Source organism: Dermacentor silvarum, chromosome 1 (genome assembly GCF_013339745.2).
Source record: "Dermacentor silvarum isolate Dsil-2018 chromosome 1, BIME_Dsil_1.4, whole genome shotgun sequence".
NCBI classification, from domain to species: Eukaryota; Metazoa; Arthropoda; class Arachnida; order Ixodida; family Ixodidae; genus Dermacentor; species Dermacentor silvarum.
Genome location: NC_051154.1, coordinates 41,331,157 through 41,349,018, shown reverse-complemented (window position 1 = coordinate 41,349,018; position 17,862 = coordinate 41,331,157). Strand labels below are relative to the sequence as shown.

The 17,862-nt window shown below is 44.0% G+C and overlaps 1 protein-coding gene across 1 annotated transcript in view; it reads left to right on the top strand.

Moving 5' to 3' along the window:
* Positions 1 to 17,862, top strand: part of LOC119461456 (nascent polypeptide-associated complex subunit alpha, muscle-specific form-like) — a 73,464-nt gene that overhangs the window by 17,291 nt on the left and 38,311 nt on the right. Inside the window, exons 8-9 of the mRNA XM_049660640.1 lie at positions 2,443 to 2,558; positions 6,187 to 6,285. Of these exons, the coding sequence (XP_049516597.1) occupies positions 2,443 to 2,558; positions 6,187 to 6,285 (215 nt within the window). The remainder of the gene's footprint in view (positions 1 to 2,442; positions 2,559 to 6,186; positions 6,286 to 17,862) is intronic.

Below are 17,862 nucleotides of genomic sequence, written 5' to 3'. Positions count from 1 at the left end.
TGGTGTGACATTCCAAGGATGAGTGCTTCGACCAAACGGAAAATGAGTGCGCGTTACAATTGAGGGCGCGTTAGAATCGAGTAAATACGGTAAGCGTTTCTTTTTCAAATTTTCGTGCCAAAACTGCATATAACGAAATCCTCTTTATAACGAAGTTTTTCGGGAATTTGTCAATTTCGTTATATCCAGGTTTAACTGTAAATTAACAAGCATGCACAGGTAAACATGAACACATCTCGCTTGATGACCGTAGAAAATTGCTGTCACAACGCTGGTGTGAGGAGGCGCAGCAGTAGCAGCGAGCGTACCGTCTCGCTTCAACGTGAACTAGACAGCGAAAGCACAGTGCATACGAAGGTACTGGCACTAGTTGCAATTCGACTGCAGATCTCTATGAAGATGAATCCCGCGCGGACGTGCTCTTTTTCCACGTCGCAGATCACTTTCAAAAAACGGCGGCGGCCACCCCCTTCCCTTTCTCGCCTCCCCCGCCGTGCCTCGTGCGTGACAGAAGCAGCGCGCTTCCATCCCGCCTTTCTTCCTCGCGCACACGAGATTGAGTCGGCTGACCCTCACAAGCTTTCACTCGCACATACCGCGTACGGCGCATGTCAACGATGTTGCCATGTTCGGACTTTATACGGAACCTCAAAGTGACGTCCACGGTGACGGCAGAGGCAGAAATGTGCTTCGCAATAAAATGTGCTTCTGCACGGTTACGTTACTTGAATTGGATTCAATGTCGAGAGCGAATTCGCACCCCCTACCGGCAGCTTCTTCGCGTTACCAGGAGCTAATCTTGAAGGCCATGCTTTTGTGCTCTGCAATCGGCAACAGCTGTATGAGCAGGAGATACGTCATGGTGGCCATGTAAATACGTCATAGTGGCCATGTTTTAAGTTCACTATCGCTGGCGACTGTCATTCGGGCATCACAACTCGAGAATCGAACGTCTGCGCACATGAGATTTTACCGATTTTGTGCTTGTGCGTGTAGAACAAGAGAGAAAAATAGTACGCCCTAACCGTTTGGTGGGCAATGAGCAACTATGGTTTAAGTGGTCAATTTATGGGGTTCAATGGGGGCTGGGTGGGGGAGTCTTCACGACTACATTTCAACCGCAATTGCACATTTAGTGGGGGGGGGGGGAGTCTTCGCGACTACATTTCAACCGAAATTGCACATTAAGCGGGCACGTATTAATGACGTTTGACTGTACGCTGTTGTGAATATTTCAGCCAAATTTTGCAGTTGTGCGTGGCGCGTGGATCTCACAAGCAAAGCGCGAAGTCACCTTACTCTCAAACGCTCTCCTTTCAACAGAAGCCTGCTCCTCACTCTTTTCTGGATGCTTTATTTCGTAATATGGCTGAATCCCATGCGCGGCTACTGTTCGCCAATAGCTGACATCAATCAAGAAGGTTGTTCGGATCAGTGCGCTTCTTCCTTCTGTTACTGTGTATATTTATTGACGCAGTTTAATAAGCAGACTGAAGTAAGCGAAAATGTGCTTTCGAATTTTGATACTAATTACGTACTTCTGAAAGAAGCCGACTATCGTCTGCTCACGCTCGGTAACAGCCGCCTGTGTAGGAAATAAACTTTGGCCACCCTGCTTATCGGTGTCGTAGCCGTCGGGTCTCCCTGATTTCGGCTAGTTTTGAACACTCAACTAGCCTTGAACCATGCAAAACTTAAGGTCAGGCCACACACGCTTGCCAGCGTGCGTTCACTCCTGGCCGCTCCTGGTTAGACGCCTTGGAAGACTTCGCTTCGTAATGAGCGATTGATAGAGCTTCAAAATGCGCAAGTTGGATGTGGCTACTATCTGTCAATCAAGCTGGTGCAGGACAAAGCTGGTTCGCACCACATAGCACAGCCAGATAGAAGCAGATGAGTGCGAGCGTGCAAAAATAATGCTGCTGCATCATGTAGCTGGAGTGTGCTACGTAGTGTAGATACTGCGGCCACTGCATGGTGCCGCGACGAGTCCACTGTCCGAGTGCACTGCGGCTCGCTGAGGACAACTGCGTGTTTGGTGCATCACAGATGCCAAAATTGGAAATAGTCGCACCTACGTGAACATTCAAAATCAAATTTGAACTCCGCGCCACCATGACATTCAGTAGGCGGAGCTTTGTAGACACACCCTGCTCCGCCGTAACCTTCGCCATGCAAATCATTGAAGAAGGAGCGGAAGCACTACGAATGGTATCTTTGATTGCCAATAACTCTGCTTCTGCTGAATGCATTGAAGAACTTCTTTTGGAAAGTATTTATGAAATAGTCTAGTTTAACTTTAAATGCATTTCTTGACTTTGAAACAAAGTGGTTCAGGGCCCCTATACTGTTCAGCTTTTGTGATGGTCCTACCACAAATAGAATGGACATCTGCAGCAACTGTATAAAATGATTCGCATTATCTGCTTCTTCCTCTTGAAGGTACTACGCTGCATTTCCAGCTCTTGATAACAGTCCCCAGGTGCAGGCACAGCGGGTTTCTTGGGATGGCCGCCGCATCATAGAACTACATGAGCGTGAACAGCAGAGTGCTGAAGGTGAGCTTTGACAGCCAAAGGCTTCTTTTGCATGGACGTTTGATTGGGTTAATGCCTTGTTCTGAACTACCTTGTTGCAAGCAATATAATTTTTGCTGAACCACTGAAATATTATTCTTGACTTTCAGTCTAGGCTGTGCTTACCTGTTGCTTTTCTGCAAAGGCCACTTAGCCTGTAGTCATGATTTCAAAGAGGCTCTGCAACACTTTTTAGACATGGTTATTAATGAGCCTACCAAGTTGCTAAATACTGCTGTCATTAACACACCAGCCAAATATCTTTGTTCTACCATATATACCTATGTAAGCCTTGCCTATGCTTAAGGCCTGCACCCCCACTTTGGAAGGCAAAAATCTGGAAAAAAAAAGTATCATTAAGCATCACATGCATACCTTATGCTGTTAAATTCCGGAAGCAGATGGCAAAAATTACTGTTCTCCTGACGATGGAATCGTCACCATTACTTTATCCTGTGGGATGACGCAGCATAGATCCAGCACACTTCAACAGTATCGACTGTCCTGCAGCTTGTTGTTTAACTGCATTGGGCTTTCAGGCACGTGAGAGCATCACTGCAAAACATGTGCACATAGATATTGAATGCATGCGTGCAGTTTCGTTCTAGACTCGTCGTCAATAGCTTCAAGGTGACAGATATCTCGAAACAGTATAGGCGGCACAAAGGACAAGCAGCTTTGGGATGGCGCCAATGAGCCGAGTTCGTCAAATGACAAGGGCAGTGGAAGCCATGGGGGAAATTAATTAAAAGTGTTCATAGTCGGTTGTCAGTGGTTGCATTATGCCCCATATCAGTCAGAGCGCAGTTCGAGGCTTCAGTGACCAGCCATAAGCCTGCCTCGTGTTAGGAGTGCACCCTGTAAATTGTCTGAAAAAAAAAAAAAAAAAAATTCCAGGCCTTGCACGAGTAAATGCAGCAAGCATGATACAAGCAGCTAACAATTCTGCTCGAAAGACCCTCATCTACCCTTTCCTACAACTTCCTTAAACTACTACCATTTTTAGCCCTTATTACATTAATGAAACGCAATGCCTACTAGCCGAACTTCTCCAGAGATCATGACTCGTCGCTACGTTTGGAAAGAGCAATAATATCCGTTTCAGTGAATGGTGTTACTGTTCCACTCAATGAATTTGCAAATGATCATCGTCAGAAGAAGCTGAATAGGGTATTTTGTATTACATTCCTGCTCTTAAGCGATGAATGTCTGCTCAAGCTTTGTTCCCTCCTTCAGAGGGATGACTTCGCAGTGACTGCAGAGCTGTCATTGCGAAGGTTACCCTTTTCATTTATCCTTTGTGTTGCATGCTCCAGTGCCTCATGTACCTGTGAATTTTGCGAAAGTGCTGTGGAATCCATATGGAATGAGATTTTTTTTTATCCCCCAATGTCGGTTGTTCCTTACTCGTAAAAGGTTTTGTGTGCTTCACAGGGCACTGTTTACACGGTTGAGTAAATAATCTAAAAATTGGAAATATAGAGTTTCGAATACTATCTTTGGACACTGTAATTGTGTATTTAATAGCCATAATTAACTAAAATACTGTAAAATACTAAAATGCTTTCTGCATGACTGCAAGACGCTATGAAAAATCTAAACGGAAAAATCTACTCTTAGGTATACACACCCACGTCCTGTTTTAGGGTGGTGTCAGCCTTTAACAGGGTACGTGCCGCCACCTTCTAAACTAAGAGGCAAAACTCCCCAGTAAATTTGTTGATCTGAGAATCAAAATGGCAGTCCGTCAAGAGGCCCCCTGACAGGTTACAATGCCTGCAGTTGTTGGTGCTGTGCAATTAGTGACACTGCTAAAGTCGAAGCTCGGGCGAGTTGGTACAATATACTTGGGATTTTGAAACAGTACCAACAACAGGAGACCAGATGAAGAAAGACACAGACACAACGCTGACTCGCAACTAAAGTTTATTCATTGTAACAGCGAAATATATACTTGCGCAGTCTATCACAAAATAGGACAAATAAAGATAAAGAAATGAAAAGTAAGAGGCCTGACAAACACTGTGGCTTGTGTGCACACTCTGTACAGCTATAGAGTAACGGTGTAGTACTAAATAGTACTAAACCCCTGCGCATTGATATATAAAGAGTTTAAAATGGCCCTGAAACACTTTTCGAACATAATAAGAAAACATTGCCGATTTGTAGACTAGGCTCCTGTGAACATGTGAGCCAAATGCTATTGCACTGCATGCAGCAGGGAATTAACATTCTCTTGTCAAAAACAGTAAAAAATAGCTGCTCTCTTCTTTGCAATGTCGTGAGCAGCTATGTCGCAAGCAGCCAAGCAGGCCCAACAGGTATTGGCGGATTTCGTGATCGCGAGAACATTCTCAGTAATACTATAATTACCAAGTTCCAGTTAAATAAATGAAAAACACATGTCTGTGATCTCAAAAAGAAAATGTATTTAGTCTTTGCATTTCTGGTCAACACACGCCATTTGCACGTAGCTGCATCTGCTCGTTGTGGCCTCTGAGGTCTGTGTTGCGTTGATACCGTGACGAGTCCTCTCCTCGGCTAGATGCTCTGACAAGCGCACGTTCTGATTGTTGTCTGTAAGTGATGTAGTTCCAGGTGCCCGAGTGCCCATCTCATGTCGAGACTGTCGTACACACCTGGACCGGAAGTAGCGTCGAGAAAGTAAAAAAAACGAAAATGCCCAAACTTTGGGCGGGTCCTTGCCCCCTTGTCATCCCCCCTGTGTAGCTTCCAGTGTGCTAGTGGTGACGAAATAAGAGAGAAAGCCGGCGCATCGGTGAAATAACTACCTCTAACTCCATTTCAACTTCAAGGATCGAAAAAGTTTTTGCAGCACGAGATTCATGAGGCAACATCTTTAATAGTGAGTCCATTCTATGATTAGTTACTCCACCTGACTCTGCAGTGGCACAGCTTTTGGTAGAGAATTAACAAAGAAAATAGGAAGGCTGCAGAGTCACGGCAGTGACGTCATTCAGTTGCTGGCAACTCAGCTTACACAAGGTGCTTTCAAAAACCTTTTGTTTTTTAAAAAAAAAAGGGGGGGGGGGGGGGGGTGTCACCTGGTGATGGCCTCTAATGCCAGACATATTTCACACCTTTCTTGGAGGGGAGTCAGCTGATGCATGACAGGGGTAGTTTGAGATCACTAAAAGAGGCCTTTTGTCCTGCAAAATGAACATAAATCAATATGATGATAATGCACAAATGAAGAAAAAAGATAGTGTCGTGTTTGCGGCAGGGTCACTTTATTAAGTAAGCTTGTATTTTTGAACTGATTAACATGCATATGGCAAATCAGATTCTGCAGTTCTGCGGAATCGCGCAATGGAGGAAGTATCACGAAAGGGAAAAATTGTTATCCTCCCGAATGTTGTTAGAAGCTACAGAGGAAACTCATACGGGTTTCTCAGAAAGAATGCTTTGAAGTTGAGGAACATGCATAGTACAATTGTACATGTTCTTGAACAACTTCTAAAAAAATTATTTGAAATTTGCTGCCTATAGATGAAAATTTGAAAGCACATTGGGTGTGCAACACTTTCTGCTACAATGAGAAAGAACCAGAGAATCTAAATACTGTTGTATGTAAACCTTTTATATACAGGTGCAAACTGGGAATTGATGCAAGAACAGCAACTGCGTAGCAAACTTGACAGCCCCAGCTTGGTCGCCATCTGGGGCCGCCAGACATCAGCAGCCATAGGTGAGAATGCAGCAGTTTTTAATGTGTGGCTTCATCATGTGGCTGCTTAAACATACACCTGGGGTTCCACATAATTTAAACCATTTCGTAAAAAAAAAAAAAAAAAAAAAAAGTGATGCTTTGTGGATGGGGAACAATGGCATATTATTTTCATTTGTCAAGCAGCTGAGAATAACTTTTCTAGCTGTGCACTTAGCAAAATAGCTAAAAATAATTGTGCAAAAAATTTAGCTCATAGGATACACTTCAAGATTCAGGAGATTTCATTAAGAAAAATGTGATGCAATTGTTTTCACAGCTATTATGCTATTACTTATATGGTCTCGGAATAAGCTCGCAAAATATTAGAGTGTTTTGTACTCAAGTTGTGCAACTGAATTGGGGTGTGTGCAAGGGTGAGTAAACAGTGCTTAGCAGCACTGGTTGGCTCGTATATACTGCCAGCCCAGGCATACCTTCTACATGCAGGCACTATGCACTATGGAAAGGCTGCAACCAGCCTAACACTAGGAGTTTTACCAGATATGCTAGAAAGACTTAATTGTAGATGTAGGATTCGCACTTCGGGCTATTCAAGGAATTTGTATTCAATCCATTGTCACATAGTGAAGTACTTTCACTTTTAAAGCATGCTGCATGATTGAACTTTTTCCAAGTCTTGAATATATCATTGAGTGCATGCAAGTGTTAACTATACTCACTGGCAAGCTGATAGGCACATCCCTACAGGATGCATCAGAATCTTGGGGAATTGTCACACAGTTGCAAGGAGGACCCAGTTGAAGGTCACATAGACATATTTTTATGCAATAAAGAATGCTTGCCATATAAGCTGCTGGAGACATTAACATATGCACTATAAGTGATTAGTTACTATAACTAAACATACACACTTTATACATGCATGCAAGGCATGCAGTCCAAGTGACGATGCATATCTTGCCACCAGAACGTACAAGTTGCCTGTCTCCCACCAATATTTTGATTATACGAGGGTGATTCAGAAAGTAATGCCTCCAAGCCCACTACTTTGCGAGTAGTACTGCAAACATTTTGAACTCTTTATCATTAATGCACTGATGCTTAAACTATAGAGTGTCACTTTCCTCACCTTCCTATCTCTTCTTGTTCCAGAGTAATCAAGCAATCCATGGCATCCATGGCATCCAGTGGTGATGTCCGGTTGAAACAGGGGGCTGAAATTGAATTTCTGACTGCGGGAAGGTGTGCGCCCATCAATATTCATTCCCATCTGACTGCAGTTTACGGGAATGCCTGTGTTGACGTCAGTACTGTGCGGAGGTGGGCAAGGACTTGTTAAGACCAAAATCCAGCTGCATCAAACCTCCACACAAGCCACAACCTTCCGCAGTCAGAAATTCAATTACAGCCCGCTGTTTCAACCGGACATCACCACTAAATGCTGTAGATTGCTCGATTACTGTATTTACTCGCATAATGAACGCACCTTTTTTTCCCGAAAAATATGCGCAAAGTTGGGGGCCTCTTCGATTATCCGTTCCTGACAGTCCTGGACTGTCCGAAAGACTGCATACGCAACGCTCATTGGCTGAAAGCACCGTCTCGGGTAGTCCGGGACTGTCAGAGACGGATAATCGAAGAGGCCCGTTCATTATGCGGGGTAAATTTGAAGTGATTTTTTTCCCGCGGCCACCTCTAAAAAAGTCGGTTTCGCCCGAAAGGTGAACCATCGATTGCGATAGAAAATGCGTAGACAGCTACACGAAGTGAGGATAGTAGTTTTATCGGCCATATAAACTCTCAAACATTCGCAATATGTAAATTAACAAGCATGATGTCAGCGCACACAGGCAAACATGAACACATCACACTCGATGACCGTGGAGACTCGTCAAAATGCAGGCGTGAGCAAGCACAGCATCAACAGCAGGCGAAGTGACCTTTGTACCGTGTATCGCTTCAACGCAAACTGAGCGGCGAGAACAGAGCACGCACAAAGGTATAAGTTGCCGTCGCACTTAGACTCGGCCACCGACACAGGTCGCATAGACTCGGCCACCGACGGGATTACGGCGCGTTTCCTCCCCGCTTTGTTCCCTAGAATGCAGGAGATTGAGTTGCAATCATCGGCGCCGACGGCAAAAATGTGGCTGGAGTGTCCATATGATTGGCATTAAAAATAGGAGACACACAGTACGATTCGGCATCCAATACGGCGTGACGTCAGAGCCAGGACTTTGGTCTCTCGTCTGCTAAAGTCCGGGCAGCGTACGCGTGCATCTTAGTGTTTCAGTTCGTTCATTGTAGTTTTGTATGGCAGTACACTTCTGCCGGTACTTTCAACAACTTTTTTGGTCATTTTCGTGTGTAAACTTTATAAAAATGACTGAACAATCTATTTCTTAAAGGCAGCGTTTACAGTGCCAGCTGGCGGAGGTTGGCCCAGCATACTTCAAACTGTGCATGCGTGTTTTTAGAACCTGAAGTGGCAGTTCAGGTGGATAACCATAGCATAAACGTGAAATATAGGATCAGACATCTGACTAAGAAACTAGGGGAATATTTGGTACAGTGCAGCTAGTGCTGGGCAGTGTAGAAGATACATGTATCTTAGATAGTATCTCAGATACTCTCTGGGTCTTGTATCTATATCATGCTACGTCTGGCAAGACATGTATCAGTATCTGTATTTCTGATACATGAAAGAGTGCATCGTAGATACTGCTATCGCAACATCACCGTGTGAAACTGTAAACCTTGACTGAACTGCACTTCTTAAGCTGATACTGCTGCCGCTAATACACCTGAATAAAACTAAAAGCAGCGACATTCTTTTACTTTTTCGCCAGAGCCCTTCAGCGAGGGCAGGCGATGCGGTCTGCACGTCCCCCCCCCCTATTGGTGGAGCAGAGTCATGTGGTGGCGCTCGTGCAGTCTCGACAAAAACAAGCGCGCGAGCATCTGCGTGCAGCCGGCCTTTTGTTTTCTTGATTTTTTTGTTTTAAGTTGCATCGGTGGCATTACACTTGCCCGCTACGCCATACTGTGCTGCAACACAGCAATGTATGTTGCTAACGAACACTTTACGCCAGCAGATAAGTAGAATATGAAAGGTCGTTGTAGCTTTATGTGCTCTCTGTATATATAATGGGTCACAAAAAGTGTTGCTACCAGCATTGCTGCTGCTGTACAACTGTCCGGTGATCCGGTGTGGCTTAAACGATAATACGTTTACGGACAAGGTTAAACTCCACAGCGGTATTTGCGCCATCGTGCAGAGGCTTCTTATTGACATTCTTGCAATTAGACGGCGACCCGCTAGCTGGTCTGCAAGCAGAGCAGCGACTACCATCAATTACAAAAGCAACAAGCAAAAACCGCTGACAGCGCAGTGTGTAAAGAGCTTTCATGTTAAACAGCTAAAGCAACCCCATTAAAGTGTTCCGGAATGAAAATATACTTTGAGCAAGAAAGACAAACATTTAGAGATACTAACAAACATTTTATTCAAATGAAACAAGTTTGGTCCGAGTTTAAAAATTTCCAAGCAAACATTAGGCACGCAGCCGACATTGAGTCAAAATGAAACTACTTTTTGCCGCAACTGCTGCGGAAGAAACCGCACCGCGGCAGCTATTGACGCCACATGGATGGCGACTATGAAATCCCGCGGCCAACGCACTCTTATGCGCAGCGGTAAACGCAATAAAGACACAAATAGGCACGAAGCGTTCCGTCGTTACTGTCATTCACGTACGATTTCCGCTGATGACTGTGGCGATGCGGACTCCGCCGCTTCGTTTCGGTTGTACGCTAGCGCCGTTTCTGCTCTTTTGCATCGCACATTTCCGGCTCTTTAATTCAAAAACGTATAGCCTTCAAGATTTATAGTTGATGTATGGCAGCCATGATGTGAAGCATAGCCTCCGAGATGTGTAGCTGCCGTCCGTGGCTTTTGGCTGCCTATTCGGGAGCGCCGAATAATTCGAAAATATTGAATACCTGAATTCGAATCGAAGTGAATAACGAATATAGAATTATTTGACAATACCGAACATTCGCCCATCCCTAATACTTTGTGGACTGACCAAGGAAACGGTTCTGTTTGTACCTCAAAAGGTGGTGCGAAACATTGCGCTGCGCAATTCTGTTTCCAATGTTGCTACATTTTTCTTCTCTAAACTGCAAAAAAGTTTAATTCGTGTAGGTCCAGCGGTTGTTTCAGGACAGCATTTCCACGTTTTACATGTATTTGACTAGAGAAATTGAACTTCGTCCCGAGCCAACGCTTTCTCTTAACCATAAATTTTTTTACGGAATTCAAAAAAAAAAAATTGCCTGTGGCAGATAGTACAATTTTTGTCCTTGAGCTGGATTATTCGAACAGGCGCACATTGCTATCACAAGAAATCATAACACATATTAAACTAATTAATAAAAATCCACTAATTAACTTCCAGATTATTTTACGTTACATGTTGCAATTTACAAATTGTAGCCGGTGAGCTTACGAGACGTATCCACTTGAAATAAATTTCCAGGATGACACCAGTTTCGAGATATTATTTCCCAAAGTGTGGGACGAAATACATGGGTGTTCCAGTTACTTTTGTGCTTCACTGCATAAAGGAGCATATTGTTAAAAAAAGTACAAGTAGAAGAAAAGTTAATTTTTACGACGAGTTTAATGTCGCCTATCTCCAAACTGGTGTCATTCTGGAAATTCATTCAAAGTGGATACACCTTGCAAATTCACCGGCTACAGCTAGTAAATTGAAATATGTGCCGTAATCTAATTAAGAAGTTAATGTATGAATTTTTGTTAATTGAATATGTGTTTCGGTTTCTCATGCAAGTCGTGTCCACCTCTCTGAATAATCCAACTCAATGACCAGAATTGTGTTACCTGCAACAGGCGATTTTTAAAAATTCTATAAAACTATAAAAGTGATCACTCTGTATACTGTATTATGACACGCAGTCATACTAAGAGCCCTGAACTACATTTTTTCTGAGTGGTTGTTGCAGAGAACAGAGACAGTTGTAGCAAGTTAATTAGTTGAAAATGCGTGCCTCTTTCATTTATATAATATTATAGTGCCTACGTTTGACTATAACAACTCTTGAGGCCAATAGAAGTTAGGTGGAAGGGTTGCAGGCAGCATTCGTCTTATATGCATATTTACAATGTTACACATGGCAAGGTTGCTTTTCAGTGTAAAATACAGTGTCCGTCAAAACTACTGTATTTTCTCGTCTATAAGTCGCGCCTCTATGTAACACGCACCCCCCTCAAAACTGCAGTTTTCCCGAAAAAAAAAATCTATATAAGACGCACCTGTTCGTTCGCTAAGCAATTAAAAAAGATTAGTGACATTTCACTCCGTGAACGCGGGTCAGGCGCAAGCATATGGTTGCCATATATTTCCTATATAATTATGATAGCAATGATACGGACACTCCAGGTGCATTTCTACGGTCGTGGTTGCTGTGATGTTCCGTATGAACTCCAAGGGCCATAACATTGTTAACCGCGCGCCGTATGCTGTATGTGCCAGTGAAAGCGTGCGACGGTGAGCCGAATCGAGCACAAAGGAGGAACGCGGGAAGGCAGCGCGGGAGAGAGGGGGGTGGGGGCTTGTACTCTGGTAGCAACTGTGTAGTTTGCGCCACGGCCCGCGCCATATCTTGACAGCGATCTACAGATGCAACGACTTCGGGGTCGGTCAACTCGCAGTCAGCTTGGCACTGCTTGCATTGCTGCTCTGTCCTTCTCGCACGGCGCTCTGCAACTTGATCACAAGAAGAACCCGGTACCTCGATAGCACGCACACAACATGCCGCAATTAAGTCAACCAGCGCGATTCGCGTGGCCATAACATGAATCAGATTTTGACGGCAGTTTTTCCGGGGGAAAAAAAACACGTACATAAGTCGCACCGTTCTATAAGACGCACCGACGAAAAATTCAGAAAAAAAAAACGGCGTCTTATTCGCCGGAAAATAGGGTAAGTAATAAAGGGAATGTTCACATTTGGAGCAAGAAAAGTACAACTTTTTACATGCTCAATTTGTGGGCAATCTGTTCGACAAACTTTATCGACATGCACAGTGCACCTCTACATTGCAAGAGAAGTAGACCCATTTAACTCTACATAGCTTCCGATACCTAAGCCTCAATTTTTCACCAGTCGCGCAGTCTCCAGAAAAATCGAACCGTACTTCAGATTTGACAGCGAAAAGCATCCGAAACATCCTTCAGGATGCATAGCATGCGTGGCAGCTGAGCGATCTTGAGCGAGCTGCGCCCTGGTTGAGACGTCGCTTAAAGTCCACCACTCTACCTTCTTGCCGCTAATGGGACCACAGTTAATTGAATTTACTCATGAGGTAGCATGCGCGCTGGACAACCGAACCAGTATTGACTGCATTTTTTTGGATTTCAGAAAAGCGTTCGATTTGGTCCCCCATAATTTATTATTGCAGAAAATGACCCAATACAAAATTAACCCGAAAGTTATTAACTGGATCGCAGAATACTTAAATTCCAGGCAGCAGTACGTCTTCGTGAACGGTGAACAGTCATCCACTACCAATGTGACGTCCGGGGTTCCTCAGGGGTCAGTACTGGGCCCATTATTGTTTTTAATGTATATTAATGACATCACCCTGGGCGTACAATCGTCGATGAGAATGTTTGCAGATGACTGCATCGTTTATAGAGCAATAAACTGCGAAAGTGATCGCGGCGCAGTTCAAGACGACTTGGACAAGATAAATACATAGTGTAAAAAATGGCAAATGCAACTTAATTTGGAGAAGACAATGTGTATGACGTTTTCTAGAAAGAAGGATGAAGCTTCGCCTTCGTATACTGTAAACAAGAAGGTTTTAAAAATAGTTTCTGAGTACAGGTATTTGGGCGTATTTTTCACGCCAACTCTGTGTTGGCACCGTCATGTTGATTATGCGATAGCTAAGGCTTGTAGATCCCTGTGGTTCCTGCGGCGAAACACGCGTGAGTTTCCCCAGTCCACGCGGGAATTACTGTATAAATCATGCGTGCGGTCGATACTTGATTACGCGAGTAGCGTATGGGACCCGCCCACTGCCCTCGATAAAGATAAATTGGAAAAAGTGCAAAACATGGGCGCCCGTTATGTCCTGGGAAACATAGTTAAGAGCCACAACTTCAGCATGACGCGCTGCAAGCAAACTTTAGGATGGGAACAGTTGGTCACACGCCGGGCTAAGCAGCGTTTGAAGCTTTTCCATGATGTATACTTATCTCGAACTTGTATTCCTCGTGACAGTTACATTCTTCCACCTCATTACGTGTCTGGACGAGTCGATCACATGTACAAAGTGCGGGAGTACCGATGTAAGACAGCAGCATTCAGTAATTCTTTTTTCCCTAAAACGGTTTCCCAGTGGAATCGATTGCCTTCAGCGATCGTTGTCGCTGTTGGTAGTGATTCATTTTTTCCTTTGTTAGAGTCAAGTGAGTTGTTCAGTTGATGACGGGTGTTTTTTGTGCGGTATACATATTGTATTTGTTTTCGTCTTACTGTATGTTATCCGCTGGAATTTTTCGTACATTTTTGTCAATCTTCGTTACGTTGTGTATTGAGTGTACTTCCTACTAGCTGGTTAGGCTGTACTGTACTTACTGCAAAGAAGGGACTGCTTCGGTTTTTAAAGGCAACGGGCTTGGACAAGCGGCTGTAACAGTGATGTCAGGTACCACGCAAGAGTGACGGACTGTGACTGACGATGTGTGTGCTGTGCTGTGTGCTCTCTCTCTCTCTCTCTCCTCCCCATATTTCATTTCCCCTCATCCCGCTCCCATGTGTAGGGTAGCAAACCGGTTGTGCTGAACTGGTTAACCTCCCTGCCTTTCCTTCTCCACTCTTTCCTTCCTTGAGCTTGTGTTCTGTCTTGTAATCATGTAGTATTCCCCCCACTGTAATGCCTTATGGCGCTGTGGGTATCAAATAAACAAATAAACAATTGCAGTGGTACATGTCATGTCGGTGAGCAGCTGCTGGGTGCACAAACAATGCGGGATGCATGCTTATGGGTGTCCAATACATGTATCTTCTTTATTACAGTTAAACCTTGATATAACGAAGTGGGTAAAATCGTCAATTTGCTTCGTTATATTGAAATTTCTTTGTATTGAAATTCAACTTTTTATATACCAAGTACATTGCCGATCAATTTTTCTTGCTTGAAAGGGGCCGCAATATTTTCCGAATTATCGGGCAATCGAAAAACACAAATGTGAATGAGAAAACATTTCATTTTGTTGAATTTGAGAGTCGGTGACAAATGATACGGTTTCATGCCACGTCGATGATATCTTCACATCGGCAGTCTGAATTAAGCGAAGCCAGCCCTGCTTTCACATCCACTCTGTCCCTGCGGCTGATAGCTTCGCCCAGAGTGGGACGACACTATCATGAAAAGCACCGGCAGTGAGGAGCCAGTGGTGAGCGAATGCTTGGTCTGCCTCTCGCTTCAACGGGTCTCCGAAACTCGAGGTTACGCAACCTCCAATACTAAGCGCACGGGATGACAGCTTACATGATGCCACGCCGTCTCGGCACGCCCACTCTGCACACGCGCAGATCCTATAAAGCAGGGTACGCGACTGCGCATGCGCTCAGCTGCCATTACAGCCATGCTAAGCCATGGCCGAGACACACGCCAGTAATTGAGATGGGCTTGAACTTACCCCCCACTGCCCCCCTCCCCGCCCCCTCTTGCGCACTTGATCGCGTTACCACTAGCTGGCTCCATTCCGCCTTCCCGCCTCCCTTTGCTCGTGCGGGAAGGTGGCACTCTTGAAGCAACCATCTTTCTTGTCTCACGCTTGCACGCTTTCACTCGCACGTAAAGCACACAGCGATAGGAGCTTTTCGCACTTGAACTTTATACAGAACATGATGCTGCTCCACTTCGACCACTGTTTCGATTAATTCGATCTTGACCGTAGATCCCGGCTGATGTCCATGCATTTCTATGGTCCCACTCCACTTCCTCTCTTGTCCCCCTGCGTGTGATTTGAGAGGTGCGTTGGTAAGCAGCCGCTTGTAATTGAATCATTTGACCATCTGCGTCCCCGAAAGTTTGCATTTGTTGTCTCGGGAGTCCTTTGTGGTGGCACTGAAATTTCATTATATTGAAATCGCGTATAAGCATGCTTCGTTATATTGAGGTTATAAATACATGGCGTTCTATGGACAACAGGTTATGAAAAGTGAAATACTTCATTATATCGAGAATTTCATTTTATTGTAGTTGGTTAAATCGAGGTTTAACTGTAACTACTAGCCTCAGCTCAATGAAGGAAGTGTTTAGACGGGAACAGGTCACTGTAGGTTTGAAAGGAAACCTATATGTTACTCTAAACATGCCACTGCTACTCATCACATTTTGGTCACAGTTAAGAGCAATCTTCAGAGTTTAATTGCAGCAAAGGCCAAAACACCCAGATAAACTGGTTGGGGAATAAATCACTCTGTACCTCCATGCACAAAAATTTATCGCAATCGATTGAAGCAGCTTCAACAAGTGCTGAGAGCAAGCACACCTTACAGATGCATGGGGCTCTGCGGGTGACCTCATCTGAGCACACCACACAAGCTTGTTGCTCTTTATTTGCTGATACTGTGTGTTCTGCTCTGCATTGCCCTTGCCACTCTCTCCTCTAGCTGCACACACTATTGAGGAATGTGCAGTATGCAAGCAGATTCTGGTCTGTGGGAGTGAAAACTAAAGTCTGAAGAAGCTATGTTCTGTCCAGTCTTGCAGTAAAGGTAATTACAAGTGGTTCGAAATGTATACAGTAGACTACTGTTAATTCAATGTTTCGGTGAAGTCTATCTTGACTGTAGATCCCGGCCGGCGTCCGTGCACTTCTATGGTCCCAAACTGTCGTTATTTACATCCTAAAATTGGGCTTTGCTGGATAATTTAAACTTTACTAGTCGGCACGCGCAGGCGCCTAAACCCCTACGGTAACCTCAATAGCGACCCTTTTAGTGGCAGCCTTGGTGGAGCTTGGGGACAGTGAATGTGTTGAACACGTCATCTCCTGTCGAAAACACTTATTTTCAGCCTGCCCTAGGAAAATTTTCAAGCAATAACAGTAGCCCTCAATGTCTGATTACGGTATTTACCCAATTTTAATTTGTGCCTGTTATTATTTTTTTTTTCGTGAGAATTAGGCTGAATATTGCCTATGCAGTGCAATCGGACATAAAACCAAAACTGCCTTAGTGGTGTTTGTATGCTTTACCTCATAGCAAGGATGTATTGCATCCTTGTTTTAGGAAACTGGCTGCCGTGATACAACACGTATTAGAGCTTTGCCTATTTTTCTTTCTAAAAAATTGGTTTCGCATTAGATTTATCCTTTATTTAGGAGCTTTAATATCATTTGTACTTTAGTTTTCCACTTCGGAAACATAGAAAGTGGGTGTTCATTTGATTTTGGGGCGTGTTAGATTCAGGCAAAGATTGCCAAATGAATCAGCAGTGTGTTCTGGTGATTTTTCTGCATCTTGTTTATTTCAACCTGCTGGATAATTCGATCAATTTTGTCGGTCCCGTCAGGGACGAATTAACGGAATTTGGCTGTCTTGAATTATCGATATGTTGACTATTTTACGTCGCCTTTCAGTTGATTACATTATTTTGACTCTGTGCCAGTCAGAGCGGTAATCAGAGGATTCATGTTGGATGAGGTGCCATATGTGTACTGTACTTATTCATAGCCACACAGCCTAACTGGGCGGTATTAAGAGGTGCAACATGTAAATGTTTGATGGTGCTCTATTGAAATGTTTCAGCTCATTGCTTTCACACACCAGGAACCTTCTAATATGTGTACCTCTGTGTTGCTTAGAAGCTGTCACTACACTAGTTAAAACATTTCTCATTTTGTGATGAGGCACAGAATTGACATTATGAAATAGTGTCAAGACGGGCACAATTTCTGAAATTAGGGAATTTTAGATTTTGCGTGGGGAAAGTTGAGGAACACAAACCTCCGAGCTTACAAAAGAACCACAAAGGAGTACAAAGAACGCAAGCCGGGCATGGCGCTTGCATATGCAAAGGTCCCTTTGGGTACCCAAACCCGGTTGCATATGCAAAATCTAAAACTCAATATTATGAGAGAAAAGCTTTATTTTCATGTGTTCGAGGACAGGGTCATCAAAATACAGTAAACCCTCATTAACTCAAACTCGGAAATCTCAATATATTGCCCATCGTGGTTGCTGAGTGGCTGTGGTGTTAGGCTGCTAAGCACGAGGTCACAGGATCGAATCCCGGCCACGGCGGCTGCATTTCGATGGGGGCGAAATGCGAAAACGCCCATGTATTAGATTTAGGTGCACTGTAGAAGAACCCCAGGTGGTCCAAATTATTCTGAAGTCCCCCACTACGGCGTGCCTCATAATCATATCATGGTTTTGGCACGTAAAACCCCATATTTTTATCTCAAAATATTGGTTAAGTTGAAATTTTTTTTCTGGCTGGTTATGTCAACTCATCTGTTTCTCGCCTTTTTGCTTGCAAAGTTTT